Consider the following 17294-nt stretch of genomic DNA (forward strand, 5'->3'; position numbering starts at 1 on the left):
ACACTATCCCTGTCGCCAACCACAACATCCTCTGATTTATCTTCCTGTTTTCATCTCACTGCTCAACCCACTGTGTCCTCTTTATCTGCCTCTTCATCGCTCTCCAGCTCCCTTTCAGCTGATGGAGCTTATTGTGGACAAATAGGCTTAGGAGCATCACTATGGCAACGGCGAATCGTAAAAAGCTACATAAGCACCTCATGGAGGGGGGGAGGCGGGGTGGAACCAAAGGCTCCTGTTGGAGATGGTGCCCCCAACCTACTGCAACAAGTAAAGACAGGCCAAGGATGCTCCTGGGAGGAGGGGAAATAGAGAGAGAGCGAGAGAGTGTGAGAGAGAGAAAGAGAGAGAGAGAGAGAGAGAAAGAGAGAGAGAGAGAGAGAGAGAGAGAGAGAGAGAGAGAGAGAGAGAGAGAGAGAGAGAGAGAGAGGGGTGGAGATAGCACAGTGGGACTGTGAGGAGGACGAGGAGAGGAGATAGAATCCATTTCTCTTTTCCTCTCTTTGCGTCTTCATTCAGCCAGTCTTGTCTCCTCAGCATCTGCTCCATCTGTCAGACATCCAAAGACTTCCCTCCTTCTTTTTGAAGTGGTTTTGTACCTTGTGGAGTTAAGAGAAAAACTTTAGGAGAATAACAAGAAGAAGAGGTAAGAAAAGGCTTCTTTATCAACTGTTTTTGGGCAGAATTGGCGATTAGATCTGTCAAAAGTATAGCCTGCAGACTGAGCAGCGGAATTATTCCCAGGTTGTTGGGAAAGGAAAGTTTAAGCAAGCTGGAAGTTTCTGAAATGTAGGAAATGGCAAGTTTCTTTGTTTGCTAAGTAGCTTAAATGTAATATTTTAGGGATAAGGTATATGCTGCTAACGACAATTAGAAATATATTTGGCTTTGAAGGACAATGGACATTTTTTCAATTTTTTCTAAAGATATAATCAAGAAATATTTATTGTATGCTTAATTTGAGAACATTGAGCTGATTAATCATTGATGAAAATAACATTATACTGCATCTATACTCATTATTTATTGTACTAACCTATTTGTACCTATTGTAAGAGAACCTTCGTCATATTAATATTAGATTATGGAATAAAAAGAACCAGGACATGCAAAGCCACTATTTTCCTATCTAATATGTACCTGTATATAGGGACAAGTATTCAGTGTGTAAGTCAATGCCGTACACAGCAGCATAAAGACTCTTAACTTATTTGCAAACCGGGTCTTGAAAATGTAGAAAATTCAACAAATATTGTAAAAATTATGCAAAAATGTAAACTCAAAAATAATGAACTCTGAACTCCACAAGATAAAACAAACTACAATATGACACAAAAGAGCAAGAAGCATCAGATTAGTATTAAATAAGTACTCTGTTTCTGCTACACGTTTGCTTTTATTTTGAAGGGTCACCTGGTTCAGGGTGAAACATTTGGGTCCAGAGGTAAGAGCGAGGCTGAATCTAATCTCACTCTGTCACTTTGTTGTGTAAGCTTATTGCTGCACATGTTGATAATCTGACCCACTGCAGCACCATCAACAGCCTGTGTGCTGTGAGGTAGAGTTGTGTAAAGCACAAATTAGCTCTCCAGAGCAGCTGAGGTTTGGTGGAGAATCTTAGGAGCAGTTCAGGACAAGCAGTAAATCGGATGCCTATTGGAGGTATTGGATAACCTACAAAATGTGTACAGAATATCATTCACAGTGTGTGTTTCTTTACTATATTAACTTTACACTGCTGTGCCTCTATTTCAGGGTCCCTCTCATATTATGTGCTTGATAAATCAATCACTTATTTGATCTTACAATTATCAGAAAAGTAATAAACAGTCATCTTAATTTCCTTGAACTCAAGCTGCTCATTTGTTTTCATTGCGTTATGTATCTGACCTATCCAAAAACCAAAATATATCCTGATTAGGGCTACTTCAATGAATATTTTTGAATAAATTGAAACATCAGTCATTTAAATTGATCATACTGAATAATAGGTTTAGCTATAATTCTGTAATCTATCCCAAAAGGGGGAGATAAGTGACAAGTATTAACATTATTAAGCTGGAGCTAGAGTTTTTGGCATTTTACTTTCAATGTTGTCCAATTATTCCTGATTACTTTTCAGTAAACCAGTTTATCTATGATAGATAATCAGCAGTAATTGTTAAAGTGATGTCCATGTAGTGTGATGACCTAAGGGGGAATGATAAAACTACAACCTTGTATTGTATTATCAAAGATAGAACACCACCATCTGCGGCTGCTTGTTATAATTTAATTACTTTCATCATCAAAACAAGCCAAAACAAAAGACTGATCTGTTTGGTTCAAATGAGTGCAGCACCTGTGGGAGCGGATATGACACCGGTAGAACAAAGAGCCGGAGGGAATATTCTCTGAGGGGAATATGCATTTGATTTAACAGACTTAAAAGGATGTGTAGTTAAAAGTGGTGCCGTATTGTGCACGCTGGTTCATGTTTTATGCAGACATAAACCACTGAATGGAAAAAGATTAAGTCTTTTTTCTGGATTGCTGCATTTATTTGATAGTCCTTGAACAGCACTGAAATGTTCAAGGCCATGAATTAAATGTTCAGTATCCGCTTGCTGCACCTCTGTAGAGTTTATTTTGTGTTATCACTCTCATATTTCAAGCTCAGCAAAGTACAGAGATTTCAATCACTGCATAACCTTTTCAAAATGTCTCCTTGTGAACTTATCACTTTCAATACAAGCAGCAAATGTATTCTGTTTGCTTTCAACATTTTTATAGAGAAAGGCAGACTCTTATTCTCCAGTCACACTCAGCCTTGCCAGTTCACTTCAAGATCAATTAATCAGGACAAACAACCGGAATAATAATGTCACATTTCATCATTTCAGTGTTATTACCTCTGATTTTCTGTCATCATTAGGGGCTGTGAGGAACAACAGCACCATGGCCTCATGGTTGAACTGGAATGAGCCATATTACAGGAGTCCCCGCAGAGATCCAGCTGACGTTGTCACCGACACCCTGATGCTAGAGTTCAACTGGCAGCTGAAGGAGGCCGAGCGGCAACAGAAAGAGAGGGAGAATGAGTACCGCCGACTCAAAACAGGGGTGGATTACAGCTGGCTGGCCAACACACCTCGCTCCTCCTTCAGCATTAGCACAGGGGAGAAGCTTGGCTTGGAGGACCTCTGCTCCAAGGTGCCCCCACCCTGCTGCGGGCTCGTCATTCTCAAGTAAGGACACACACAGTCTTATCATGTAACTATGATGATTCTGTGGCGCCTCTATGACTTTCTGATTGTAGGGGCAATAAAAACATAAAAGAGCTCAAATAAAATTATGCTGTATTTGTAGTGCCATTCCCTGGTTCATATTTACATCATCAATAGATAATATTGGGGTGCCGTTGGCCTAGTGGTTTAAGCGCTCACCACATATACTACAGAGGTCATACTCCTTTTTGCAGCTGTCACGGAGCTGTCACTCCCAGCCTTGGCCATTTACTGCATGTGCTCCCCCACTCAAATGCTCCCTGCATTTCCTGTCTCATCAGATGTTCTGTCAAATGAAGGAAAAAATACCAGAATATAATCATGCCATGCCATACCTTGCCATGCCATACCTTGCCATGCCATACCTTGCCATGCCATACCTTGCCATGCCATACCTTGCCATGCCATACCTTGCCATGCCATGCCATGCCATGCCATGCCATGCCATGCCATACCGTACCATACCATGCCATGCCATACCAAATCCTACCATACCATACCATACCATACCATACCATGCCATACCATACCATACCATACCAAATCCTACCATGCCATGCCATGCCATGCCATGCCATGCCATGCCATGCCAAATCCTACCATACCAAATCCTACCATACCATACCATACCATACCATACCATACCAGACCAGACCAGACCATATCCTACCATTCCATAATACAACGATACCATACCATACGAGATCTTACAATGCCATGCCAGGCCATACTATACAATAACATATCATAATGTAACCACACTATAACATTAGCATATCATACCATGCAATGCCATACTGTGTACAAAAATTGTATTGCTCAGCTGAATTTCTGAAACTGTTAATGTCACTTAGTACAGAGGTAGACTGCAGTGATGTCAAAGTTTAAAGAATATGTATGTTTTTATTCTACAGTTACAAGCTGCAAATTTGCCTTAACTAAGTATTGATGTCCTTATATACATATATATTTGAAACATATATAACACTCTTAAACCAATGGAAATTCTAATTTACCCAGGGGCAGTTTAAACCATTTAATAATTGAGCAAAAGAAAACAGTAGGCTACTGTATAAATGTTTCACTGGCTAATTTCCTGACTGATCTATTGCTGCACGTGCTCTCTTGTGTTGGGCCATTGTTGGGTATATATGTTCTCGTGAGCTGTTGCCTGATTAAGAGTTACACATAATAGACAACCTCAGCTAGTAGATGTCCATCTTTTGGGAACCAATTAGCACATGCAAAACAGTTTTTGCTGAATGGGTTGAAGCTGAAAGGTAGCCGCTGAGTAAAAGAAATGCATTGTGTCCAATATCACTTCTGTGCACTGTTTCAATTCAAATGTCAGGGGTGAACAGCAGACCCTCTTTCATCAAATATGTTGATATCAAAATGTGGCCATGAAACCACAGCCATGAGACAACTCAGAGAAAACCATGACAGCAGCTATTGCCATTTCATTTTCAATTATAAGCTGGAAAACTCATAAGAATGTAATGTACTGTTTTGTGTTCTATTTAGATTCACAGCATGATAACTTGTAAAATATATGATGCTTTGGAAAATAATCAGAAAAAAGCTTGTTAAAATCCTGAAATATTTAGACAAAAAAAATCACTGAAGAGTAAAGCCTCACACAGAGCTGAATTCTCAAGAATACAATGATCTTTAAAACAACTAGCAGCTTTTGGAAAGATATAGTTTCTCTCTCGAAAAACCTTTAATTTAGGTAACAGTTTGCAACATTATATGTTGTTGATGTTTATGTTGGTTTAATGATTAAGGCTAAATTGGATCCAGCTACCTAACTGAAAAGTATCTGCCATTAATCAAAGCTACTTCATCTGCTATTGGAGCACAGAGTGAAAAGGGGGCAGGGCTTAGCACTGGCTGGTTGCTCTTTCAGGCTCAAACCCAAGGTGCCCTTTTTATTCCATGATTCGTCAAGGTGTTGCTGGCAGACGGAAAAGCACTTCGCGTCGTCCTTGGCAGAGCAAGGAGGATGTTTGGTCAGGGAAACCGAGCCAATTTCTCCATCCTCCAACACATGACTCTATAAATCGTTCGTGTCTCTGTCTGCAGAAGATACACCCTGAGCTCCTTTGAGCATCTGTTCGCACACAGCTGCTGAGCTCTCAGGTGTCTTGTTAGAGTTCAACAGATTTTGGAAACACTGTTAATGTGCTAAATGCTTGGTGGAAGTCACACACACAACAGGGACCAAACTGAGCATGTTTGTGGGATTTTAATTAGCAGTACAGAGGAGGAGTCTTCAGAATCTCAACTCAACTCAACTCAACTCAACTTTATTTATATAGCATCTTTTCATACATAAAAACATGCAACCCGAAGTGCTTCACAGAATAACAGACAGTCAGAAAACAACAGCAATGGTAAAATGATAAAAGGCATGATTATAAATAAAATACTTAAAAATAAAATAAAATCAATACAGTAAAATTAATAAAATACATAATAGTGGAAAGAAAAGTTAAAAATAAGGTAGCAATTGAAATTGACAGTGACGTTTAATTAAGTGATGCTCTCTCCTTGCCAGAGGTACATTTTTGGTTTTCCTCAAAAGCGCTCTGTCTGTTAGATTCTTATTCTAGGCAGTGAGTGGTCAGCATAAAATGCTAACTGAAAAATGATAAGTCAATAAAGAGCACAATAAATGTACAACATTAACAAAAACAAGGACTGCAGTTTATGAAATTCTCACATCAGGAGTAAGAATTAAAAAATTGGAGGGGTTATTTCTTAATTTTTGCAGAGGGTTGCTTCACTTTTTTTTGGTTATAGATGCAGTGACCTGTTATAACGAAGCTGTTTGTCAATGATATTCCACATATGTATGTGCTTATCTGTCTATGAGCCTTTATAACTATACATATAGTACTTAAAATACATAACTGCACAGTCTTTTGGCATTAAAACAGACACATTCTATCATCCTTGCTCACATGTGACATTTTAGGTATACTATAAGATAAGATAAGATAAGAAAGTCCCTTACTCGTCCCACAACGGGGAAATTCAAGTGTCACAGTAACAGAGTAGACAGTGCAAAATAAATATATAAAGCAAACAAGAGCCTATAAAGTAACAGTTATTAAAAAGTTATTAGCAATTAAAGAGGAGTAGCAATTAAAATTAAAGAGGTAAAAAATAAGCATATCTTACAGACATATTATTGGTTATGGAGTTGTTTTATTATGTAGTGTACATTACATTATAATTATTCATACAATTTTGTAGCTTGACTACTTTGTGCATTTTTTTTTTACGTTTTGAGATTTAAAAAAAACCAACCATATTTATTCCACTACAAACATGAGTGATACTTTTTCTGAGAGTCTGAGATCTGAAAATTCAATTCACACCTTTTGATTTAATTTGACAATTATTTAATTTGACAGCGCTGTTATGTAGGATGTTTCAATATCAATAACCCGGTCTTTAGAATGATGACAGAGGAAATAAAGTGGAGCAGAAGCATCAATTGCACTCTCTTCTGGATGGATTTGAAATGACTCATAACAGTGGCGGGAAAGGTTAAAAGTAAAGGGTTCAGATAGGTAAACTGCAATGATAATCATAATTATTCTGACCCTCAATGTGATAAAAACAACCTTCTATGCAGAGCTTATTTGTGTTTGTGTCCGAGCAGAAAGTGGGCCAATCATCAGATAACTAGAAGCTCTCACTGGGAAACAGGCTCCCTAATAGACGTCTATTTAAAGGCTTGTTAAGGCCTCAGCTCCTCTTGTTAGCAGGACGAAGAGGAGGAAGAATAATTGGTGGATGAGCAGGAGGGTACTGGTCTCACAGTGGGTGGGTTGATGACTGTGATCCAGACTGCCTCCTATAACATTTGACATTGTGTGGCTATTATTAAAAATCAGAACTGGTCTAAATGTGGTTTATAGCAATGTGAACCCATTTTTCTATCCACGAATAGACATGTATTAATGTTCATGCACCAATAAGGTTGCATTGCCTTCAAGTTTTTTTTGCTAATCTGCTTTGAGGCATTTTTTAACTTAATGTTGTTTAATATCTCTGAGTGTGTTGGTTGCTGCTCCTCTTAATGGTTCTGTGAGGATAAAGGCACTCAATATTAAGTTTATTTTGTGAGCTTATTCTGTTCTTAAATGTTTGTGTTTAATTATAAATAAATGAAAAAAGAATAAATACCTCTTTATGTAGCCTTCCTGATAGTTTTGATAATTTCTTAGTTTTTATTTTTGTTTTTTCCAGAATACAAATTTGCTGATGGCAGAGAAGCAGGCAGGTTGCTTAGGAGTTCCTCCTCCAAACCACGGCTAAAAGACAGTGAATTTTAAACCCTGTAAATTAAAATATTCTGTGTATGTTTTAATACTTAGAAAAACTCATTCATGCTTTTATTTCCTCCCAACCTAACTACTTCAACTCACTATACACCTGTCTCAACCAGAAATCAATCCACCGCCTTCAGACAGCACAAAAACTCAGCAGCTCGGCTTTTAACTAGAACTTTTTTTTTAATTCCCACTTTACCCCAATTTTAGCATCCCAACCATAGACTGATCCCAACACTGGCTCCCTTGTTGTTTTTAGGATTGATTTTAAGATACTTTTAATCATGTTTAAAGCACAACATGGACTAGCCCCTCAATACATTTCTGAGCTTGTTTCCCCCTAAGAACCAGAACGCAGTCTGAGATCCTCTGGCAGTGCACTGCTTGCTGTTCCACTGTCTAAACTGAAAACTAAAGGTGACAGGGCCTTTGCTGTCAGAGCCCTCCGACTGTGGAACAGCCTCCCAGAGTAAATCAGACTCACAGTCAGTCCCTAATTTATTTCACGACTCAAGACACACCTGAAGCTTCTATTTTGTCAATTTATTCTAATTTTTTATGTCTTACCTCTGCTTTTACTGCCTCTCTGCTTTTACTGTTTTTATTAAGCACTTGGTTACTTGTATTGCAAATGCTATACAAATAAAATTATTATTGTTATTAATATTATGAATAACACAGCAGAATCTGTGTATATTAAAGTTAAAAAGTGTCAGCTCGGCTTGTTTCTATTGCCCCCATTTGACTATTAACATTTTTCAAAAGTGACTTAAAACAAGACATAACTTTGAGGTTAACCTTTTAAAGGAACTGACCCCTGCCTAAAAGGTGTCGCCTGTATCAGAAGTTGGTGTTGAAGACTATGAGACACCAAAGTAAAGAAAAGAGACGTTTAAAGTAGGAAGAACTGATCTTCCCACAGTGAGCTTTTGATTGTAGTCTCATGTTAAGAGCTCCGGCAGTTCATTAGTCCCTGAAAGTGTAATGAGCCCAAATTGAAATTGAACTTTCAACACTAAAACTTGTATTTTGGGTATCGTTTTTTTTTTTTTTTACATGAAGAAATAATGTTGGAATTAAGCTGATAAATGTGATTTAAGATGCTATGTCTTTTGTTCTGCACAGGTTCAGGGAGGTCTTGCAGGCCAATGAGCCCGAGGCTCAGGAGGTGTCTGGCCTGTTTCGTTCTGTCCTCTTAGAGGCTCTGGATAACCTCAAGGAGGAGCAGGAGGCGCAGAGGCTCACCCGCCAGTGGAACAACAAGCGTGCAATGAGCATGTCCTTCATGAACTTCAGGTCCCGCATCAAGATCAACCCGTTTGGCAGCACAGTAGGCCTGACCACCGCCGTGTCCGATGGAGCCGGGCTGAGCGACCTAAAAACCGTGTCAGAGGACGTGGAGAGAGGGATGGAGCGAGAGGAGAGGGCGCAGAGGGTGTGGAGCATGCCAGACTTCAGATATAAAGGTGCCAGCACCAGTAAGGTTGTCTGATGCGGGTGTTCACAGACAGTGATGGTGGACGTTTCAGTGGGACAGATGCTGATCTCCAGGAACACCTGTTGCGGTGGCTTGTGTCCGCTTTGCAGCAGGCGAGGCAGGATGAATCCTGTAATCTTCCACCTGTTTCAGTATGAGACCAATCAGCATTTCATTCACTCACTGTTTAAACTTTGCACCAGAAAGAGCAATATCAGGTGTTTTTTCTCAGAATAACTGTAACTTGAATTCTTTTGTAACCTGTTCCTACTTGATAAGAGATTATAACCTCCAGCAGTGATGTGTCTTGTATTCTGTAGACACTGATATCTACGCAATGAGGGCTATTTATTGCAGCCTTGTAGGTGTTTGTGTAATCTATATGCTTCTTGAGTCCTACAATCAAATATAGGAATTGATGCTTTTATGTTACACGGGGAGACTGCTGCAGAGGTTGATGATCTCAAAAGACTGAATGTGTCACAAGAGATCTATGTATAAATGTTACACATGTAGTCCTGAGGTGATTTATTGAAAGAAGTCTACGGTCACATTGACATCTTCCAGAGGGTGAGTCATACTGTCTCTCCACAGACTGCACTTTGTTTTCTCCTATTGGCACACAAGAGACAGCACAAGAATTCATCATCCAACAATGTCAGGAAACTGAAAGCTTTCCTCCTTTTGCAGGAAGACATCTGAAGAGAAACCAAGCAAGCAAACAAACACTCCATCATCAAATTCAAGGTTCAACAGTACACATGTTTACTCCATCATCCATATAAAGCCATCAGCTTGTTTCATACAGGAGGACAAACAATTTGTATCACAAAATGATAAAAATGACTAATATTTAAACAATATTCTTAACAGATTTTAGATCAGACAAATGTCAGAATAGATTTTACAGTTTCCATCCAACAAGATGTTGATGTGATTCTCATATTTACAACAAAAAGTACGGATAAAAAGCTATGATATCAGTACACAATAAAAACACTGAGGTTCCCATAGCTAACATGTACAATGGAAAAGTAATGTTCAGTTATCCACAAAAATAAATGTCTGGGCAGTCCTAATCAAGCGAGGTTGACAAAAAAAAACAACAGACCAGCAGGTAGAAAAGACTGAGTTAGGTGATTGTGAGTGAATATCAGCCGGGGATTGTAACCTACAAGTTGGCTGGGTTTGTGTAGGTGGAAATAAGTGAGCTTTACAAGCCTCTCTAGTACATATCTCATATTGAAGCTTAATGCTACAATAGCTGCTTGCTACTAGCATAACACACCCAAGTCTTGGCTTCAGCATACACCTAATGATCGGCATCCAAAGACATTAATGAAAGCAGTAAGACTGAATAGAAATGTATGGCGTAAAGTCATTGTGATTGGACCGTTATCTGATTGTATCCATTTGTCTGAAACTGTATTTTGATTTTACGTGGGTGTAAATGCACACCAAACAACATGCAGGGATCTGTGTCTACATCATCACTCTGCTCTTGATAACAGGTGGTCCTCTGGAGAGCAGAGATCAGATCTCAAAGGAATAACAAGAGCCCATCAGGTGCAGACACAGAAGGGGGTTCATATTGTGTTCACTGGAAGAGAGTTCAGATAGACATCTTAGTTTTGAAGAGGAATAAAAGGGGCGTCAAAGGACGTCAAATCCAATCCCAGGAGATTGGCAGTTCAACCTGATCCAATTTTAAATACGTTTTCCACTTTCATCTGATCTAGTTTGCCCCAGATAAATATTTGGTTGTCACTTTTCAAAAAAAGCTTATTTTTACATTTCAAAAGAAATAAGACTAGGGCGGAAGAATTGGCCACCTGAGAGGATGAAAATTAATCATTTCCTCTCCAGTCACTGTTGGAGCTTCTTCGTCTCCGGCTCTGTGCTGCCCTGGTGTCTCAATGCCAGTCATATTATTACTCATCGTTTCTTCAGCGAACCCTTCATTTTGTTCTTCTGCTAAGATGAGATGTTGTTTCCTGAGTCTGTTGATGTGTTCAAGCTTGAAGCACCACAACTCAGTGGCATCACAGGGTGGAGTTCAAGAATTCAAGAAGTTCTGCTCGATTTTTATCCCGCTGGAGCACAAACAAAAAAAGGGAGGGGGGGCATGAGTGAGCCAGGGCATCCAATCAATTCAGAAGCGTATAAAAAAGGTACACTTGGTGCAAAAAGACAATTAAAAGGTGAATTACCTGTTTGTCTTTCTTTGACTTCTTTACCTTCATCTTTATTTTCTTCCCTGAAATCATGCTGTACTTTCCTTTTTTTCTTTCTTTCAAGTACTGTAAGAGAAACAAAAGTTGAAGGGGACAGGATAAAAAAAAAGAAAGCTGACTGACAGTTATACAATTACAACAAAACGGTTAAATGTGTTGTCAAAAATAAGTTTCTGCAGTCATCTGCCGCAGAAAGCAACAATTATATAATACGTAATTAATAGGGATGTACATTTCAAGTATTTTCTGTGATCAATCTTTGGAAATGTTAACAATCAGTTATTGAATAATCATTAAAAAAAAAAAACGTTAACGTTTTCCATGTCAAAAACAAATGTGTTTTTTCCCATGAATCAAATTTTCCTTCACGACACGATATACAGTTGTGCTCATAAGTTTACATACTCTGGAAGAATTTGTGAATTTTTTGGCCATTTTTCTGAGAACTTGAATGATAAGAGAAAAACTTTTTTTTCACTCATGGTTAGTGGTTGGGTGACACACATTTTTTATCAAACAACTGTGTTTACTCTTGGTATATCATAAAGACAACATAAACTACCCAAGAAACCATAAATTCTGCCAGGGTATGTAAATGTATGAGCACAACTGTATATAACTGACAGTACTGAATAGCGAAGGATCGTATTGAGGTGTACAAAATGTTAAACACACTGAATTTCAACGTGTGGAGCAGGCTCATATTCTCTTTGGACATACAGTCTGATAAAGTGAAGGCTCAGACTACAACATGTGGATTTACTGTAGCAAGGGAACTGAACAGAAACATATTTCAGACTCAGTGTCGTCAAGTTTTCTGTCTACTTGTTCTTAGTGAGAAAATAAGCATTTGAACGTGGTCAGGTGGAGACCTGTCACTCAGCCGCAGCCCCCACTGAGCGTCTCCGCTGTGTGCAACACCTTAAGCCAGCTGGTTCACATTGAAACATGCTTTAAACTTAAAACACCTCCCTGATAGCTGAACGAAATATGAGACCACATGATGTTTGTCGAGATAAGAAATCAAAACTAAAAAATTTGTTTGAGTAAATTCATAATCAATGAATCAATAGTCGATTAATTGTAAACATCCCTAGTATTCAAATGTTTAGGTTTGTAAAATGTCCCCAAAATTGCACAATATATCAACAACAACTATCAGAAACTTTGTATAATGGCATGCTAAATGCAATTTTGACTGTCTTTGGACAGACATGTTATTTATGAATTCATGTTGTTGTTACCTTGGAGATCTGTACAGGTCCCGCATTGTCTTCTCCTTTAGCTTTTTTCTCTTTTTTACGCTTTTGTCGCTTCTCTTTCTTTCCTTTCTGCTTCCATACCAAAAAAAAAAAAAAGAGTTGGAATTAGATATCAGTTACTTACAAAGTATTTCTGACTATTTGTAAAGGCATGACAAGAACACATAAGCTTACTTTTTTGTGTTGTTTCTCCTTTTTCCTCTTCTTTGAGTGCTTTCTGGATTTACTGCGAGAGTCTGAAAAAACAACAAAAACAAGAAAGTGAACCAGTTTGTTTTGGGCATCATAACAGAAGTATTATCTATAGAAAAATGCAGAAACAATTAAAATACATTTCAGCACTGAGAGAAATCTGAAAAAAAAAAAAAACTGCAATGAAACTTTATCAGCCAAAGTCGGATGATTAGAAGATTTCAAAGAGACACTCACCGCTGCTGCTGCTCGAGCTACTCTGACTGCGACTGGATGAGTGCGATGAGCCTGATGACGAAGAAGACGCTGAGGAGGAGGAAGATGATGACGAAGATGATGATGATGAACTGGAAGAGGACGATGAAGAAGATCTACTACGGCTGCGTTTCCGCTTCCCTTTTTCTCTCCCTGTTTGAACACAAGGAAGATAATACTGATGAGATCAACTGCTTTTCTAAATCAACTGAAGATGATTTATGGTTGTTGTCAAGAGCAAGTATTTAACACCAGCCATCTTTAGAAGTGTAATTACTCTCTTCTTATCTTCTTAACAGATTCATTAAAAAACTAACTAAAATGATACCCAATATTCTCCTTCAGTTACACATTGTGGATAAAAAAATACATGATGTAGAACAAGGAGGGGATTTCAGAAAATAAAATATATTCAAACTAATTGAAAATGTAGCGTCATTGCATTTTCAATTATCATGTTTAAGTAGTTCCTTATAAGAAGCAAACAAAAAATTAAAAAGAGCAGATGCTATTTTTTTTATTTGTCTATACAGAAAACTATAACAATTCTCCTTCTGTGCTGAAATATGACAGTTTGAGGTTCTGCTTTTGTGGAGGTTATACATATACAGTATGCTGGTACCATCAAAGATCCATTGTTGCTGTGTTGATGACATTGGAACAAGACTTTATTGGAATAATCTGCCAGAGGGAATTAGGTTGGCTGATTCTGTGCCCTCGTTTAAATCATTTCTAAAAACGAGCTTTTATCGGAGAGGCTTTCCTGACTTTAATTGATTAAAAGTGTCTTGAATAGGGTCTTGTTTTTATTTTTAATTTTTTTATGTTTTCTTTGAAAAGTAATGGTACATGCACTAACTGGATGGTCCTTTAAAATGTTCAGGATTTTCCACCTTTCCCTTTGATGCATTGTAAAGCACTTTGTAATGCAGATTTTGAAAAGTGCTCTATAAATAAAGATTATTATTATTATTATTATTATTATTATTATTATTACTTTACAGTGCTTCTGTGGCTTCTATTAAGGAAAGCAAGTCAAGGTATATTTCAGAATTCACCGAATATCAGATCAAAATAATGCAGATTATTATTTCCTGTTAACAATATAATACCAAATACACTGTTCTTCAATTTGAAATTAAAAGAATCAGGATGTCTTAGACTAGACTGTTTTTTCTTTTGCATGAAGTAACCTTCAATTTATATTAAAAATGTATACTAAATAATATTTGTTGATAAAATGTTATTGGCTCTCTCTTCAAAAATGCATTAACATCACAAACCACAAAAAATATATAATGCGTAAAACAGAAAAACTTTCATGGCTGACAAACCTTGCTTTAAGCTCTGTTAGACGTGGGCAGACGATACTGAAGCTTCTACTACTTGAGTGAACTGCAACACCTCGAATGAAGTGTCAAAGTGGAAACGTCACGTGACAACCGACATTTAATGTTCAAACGTCACCAGAACTACAAAAACTCTTCACTCAGTCTGACAGCTTAGAAAGCCTTCTTTGTGAACTGTGTGGACATTTAAAAATAAGGGTATTCGTTCAACTCCCCAAAACATGTTTACTTACGTTAAATACATGATATAAATACTAGAGCTTTGTGAAAACGCAAAGTTTAAAGCATGAGCTTTATTTCAGTACACTTAAGCCTTACATCATAAACTATGCATATCAAAGAGGGTTACTGGTGCTTCATACCTTCTAAGTTTTACATGCCACCAGATGTCACTGCTTGCCGAGTTTGAAGCTTCAATGAATCAAATCTTTTCCACAAATAGAAAGAAAGCCCCCGAGCTTCACAAGGCTTCATTCGCCCATCAGCCATCACTGCACTATGCTCTTTACAAGATCAATCATGTACTGTAGCCTCATATGCAACACATGCAGGATTTTTGTAGTTAATTGTCTAAAATAATAACTGGGACTGAAACACCTACTAGTATATTCATGTCTGTACTTGTATTATAAGTTTGCATTCAGAACCAGGCTCAAGATTTATCATTTGACTATGATATATGACAAAAGAGAGCACCAAATTATCTCAGTTATTGAGCTGGGATCATTATAATGATGGCCACTGATTCACTCATAATATAGTAATATTGACAGCCATCACATTCACGCCAGAAACAGTGAACCTGGTCAAGTATTTGATATGGTGGTGTGTGTTACGTAGGGTTGCCAACTGTCTCGTATTCGCCGGGACATCCCGTATATTGGGCTAAATTGGTTTGTTTCATACAGGACCTAAATTGTCCCGTATATTGACTATTAACTCTTGTAAATACAGCAGACTGCACTCTACAGATCCTAGATCAGATAAAACGACAGTGGCAGATCATGTGCCAATCACACCGCCTGTCATCCAATCACAGGCCCCCTCACACACATCAGTTCAAGTCCTGCAAAGAAGTGTGGAGAGGATTTTCTCTCTGATGACCATTAAATGGTCAGACTCAAGAAACAGATGCAGCACAGAGGTAATCAAAAATGAACTTCAAATATCTGTAAACTGTGACCTGTCATTTAAAGGACTTCTCTCCTGCTGTGCAAAATGACAGAAGACTGCTTGAGTCAGTCAAGAGTAGCAAAAAATATCCATGGAAAAAGTACATTTGTTGAGTCATACTCCCCTTCTGCATTTCATTTTTCTTTTGCCGGTTTTTTGGTGTTTTTTTGGTCTCATATGAAGAGCCAAAATGTTTTTTTCTTAGGCTTATTCATATGAGGTTACATAATGACACAGTGAGGATTAAAGGGAATATACACACTTTCTGCATTTCCGGTTGAATCAGAATCAGAATATACACTGAATTCACACATCATGCTGACACCACCATGGCACCGTGCACCTGTCCCTTATTTAGTAGTGAGACAGTTGGCAACCCTACTCACTCATAATATAGTCATATTGACAGCCTTCACACACATTCACAGACAGTGAACAGTGAACCTGGTGAAGTATTTGATATGGTGGTGTGTGGGTAGGCTTGCCTCTGCTCCTTGATCTCCTTCTCTCCTCTGTCCTGGAGCTGGAGCTGGACACTCGGGATACTCTCGCCTCTGCTTTCGTTGACTGCAAGAACACACACACACACACACACACACACACACACACACACACACACACACACACACACACACACACACACACACACACACACACGTTGTTGAAAGTGACTGGATGCAGCTGAGCTTTAAGCAGGACACGTCAACTTAACAAATAACATATAATGCATTCCACGTTACGTCCGAACAAACAACCATGGGACTGTAATCCTGACTTTGTTATGAAAGTTCTGCACCCTCTGTGGTCTCTGACATGAGTCCTCTAGTCTAGTCTGCTTCACGTTACCAAATAGAAACGAATACTGAGCTAAAGCTAGTCCGACCGTGGAGCTTTAAAACAACCTGCCTGTAGTATGAGAGCTGGATCTGTACTCACCATGCCGACAACACAAGACGATTTCTGTTTCACATGAATATACTGACCCTAAAATCGATGAAAAGGGGCAGAACTTATATGTCTATGTTCTACATCTATCTGTTGTATAGTGGCGTTAGCTCACTCTGTCGGGAGACATTTTGTATCCCATGATGCTTCACGGCGAGCTACGCTGGTTGAAAAGAAAACACTGGCGCGAAAATGGTTCATTAGGAGGCAGAGAGAGAACAAGATGATATTCAATAAATTTGATATTTTACAAAGAAATTCAATGGATGGCTGCTATAGATTTTTGTTTAATTTTTGAATAAAATTTTTGAATACATTTTTTCTACTCATCCTCTCAGTTCTGTTCTGTACATTGTTTTATAACTAGGCTACAAGTCTGTGCACATTTTTCACCTCGTCACTGTTTTTTTTTTATATTTGTAAATTCACTTATTTAGATATTCTTATTGTTACTTCTTTATTTTTAATTGCTAATAACTTTTTAATAATTGCTATATATGAAGAGTTCATTTGCAAAAACAGATAACTCACTTTAAAAAAACAAATGTACTAGCTTTAGGTATTATCAATCAATTGAAGTTGGGTTGCTTTGACCAAGTTAAAATTGACATTACTAATCAGAGGTATCTTAAAAATGTAACATTATTAAAAAATTATATGAAAAAGAAATGTGTTTTTTGAAAATTTATAAAAACGGAGATATCTGTTTTTGCAAATGAACTCTTCTTATGCTATTGTTTACTTTATACTGTTTTGCACTGTCTACTTTGCTGCCGTTGTGGGACAGATAAAGGA

The 17294-nt window shown here is 38.0% G+C and overlaps 2 protein-coding genes across 4 annotated transcripts; one reads left to right on the top strand and one right to left on the bottom strand.

Moving 5' to 3' along the window:
- Nucleotides 1-213: 213 nt before the first annotated feature.
- Nucleotides 214-11338, top strand: rd3 (retinal degeneration 3, GUCY2D regulator). 2 transcript variants are annotated; one of them, XM_034699608.1, is made up of 3 exons: nucleotides 214-329; nucleotides 2915-3227; nucleotides 8738-11338. In XM_034699608.1, exons 2-3 carry the CDS (start codon nucleotides 2938-2940, stop codon nucleotides 9102-9104), a joined length of 657 nt encoding a protein of 218 aa, XP_034555499.1. In that variant the 5' UTR covers nucleotides 214-329; nucleotides 2915-2937; the 3' UTR covers nucleotides 9105-11338. The 2 variants fall into 2 exon arrangements, with proteins under 2 accessions (XP_034555499.1, XP_034555498.1); XM_034699607.1 differs by lacking the exon at nucleotides 214-329 and adding an exon at nucleotides 403-646.
- si:ch211-22i13.2 (uncharacterized protein LOC553945 homolog) lies at nucleotides 9603-16660 on the bottom strand. Of its 2 annotated transcripts, none has more exons than XM_034699611.1 (7): nucleotides 16491-16660; nucleotides 16040-16121; nucleotides 13015-13185; nucleotides 12760-12821; nucleotides 12568-12654; nucleotides 11300-11389; nucleotides 9603-11182 (listed from the first exon to the last, which is right to left on the bottom strand). In XM_034699611.1, exons 1-7 carry the CDS (start codon nucleotides 16491-16493, stop codon nucleotides 11132-11134), a joined length of 546 nt encoding a protein of 181 aa, XP_034555502.1. In that variant the 5' UTR covers nucleotides 16494-16660; the 3' UTR covers nucleotides 9603-11131. The 2 variants fall into 2 exon arrangements, with proteins under 2 accessions (XP_034555502.1, XP_034555501.1); XM_034699610.1 differs by having other exon boundaries at nucleotides 12568-12657.
- Nucleotides 16661-17294: the final 634 nt, after the last annotated feature.

Source organism: Notolabrus celidotus, chromosome 13 (genome assembly GCF_009762535.1).
Source record: "Notolabrus celidotus isolate fNotCel1 chromosome 13, fNotCel1.pri, whole genome shotgun sequence".
Taxonomy (NCBI): domain Eukaryota; kingdom Metazoa; phylum Chordata; class Actinopteri; order Labriformes; family Labridae; genus Notolabrus; species Notolabrus celidotus.

Bases quoted from the DNA above. Each gene is read 5' to 3' on its own strand.
- si:ch211-22i13.2 (XM_034699610.1), bottom strand. The intron at 12,822-13,014 runs GTGAGTGTCTCT...TTGTTTTTTCAG, and splicing joins TAGCTCGAGCAGCAGCAGCG to ACTCTCGCAGTAAATCCAGA. The intron at 12,658-12,759 runs GTAAGCTTATGT...TTGGTATGGAAG, and splicing joins AGGAGAAACAACACAAAAAA to CAGAAAGGAAAGAAAGAGAA.
- rd3 (XM_034699608.1), top strand. From the start codon at position 2,938: ATGGCCTCATGGTTGAACTGGAATGAGCCATATTACAGGAGTCCCCGC. The intron at 3,228-8,737 runs GTAAGGACACAC...TGTTCTGCACAG, and splicing joins TGCGGGCTCGTCATTCTCAA to GTTCAGGGAGGTCTTGCAGG.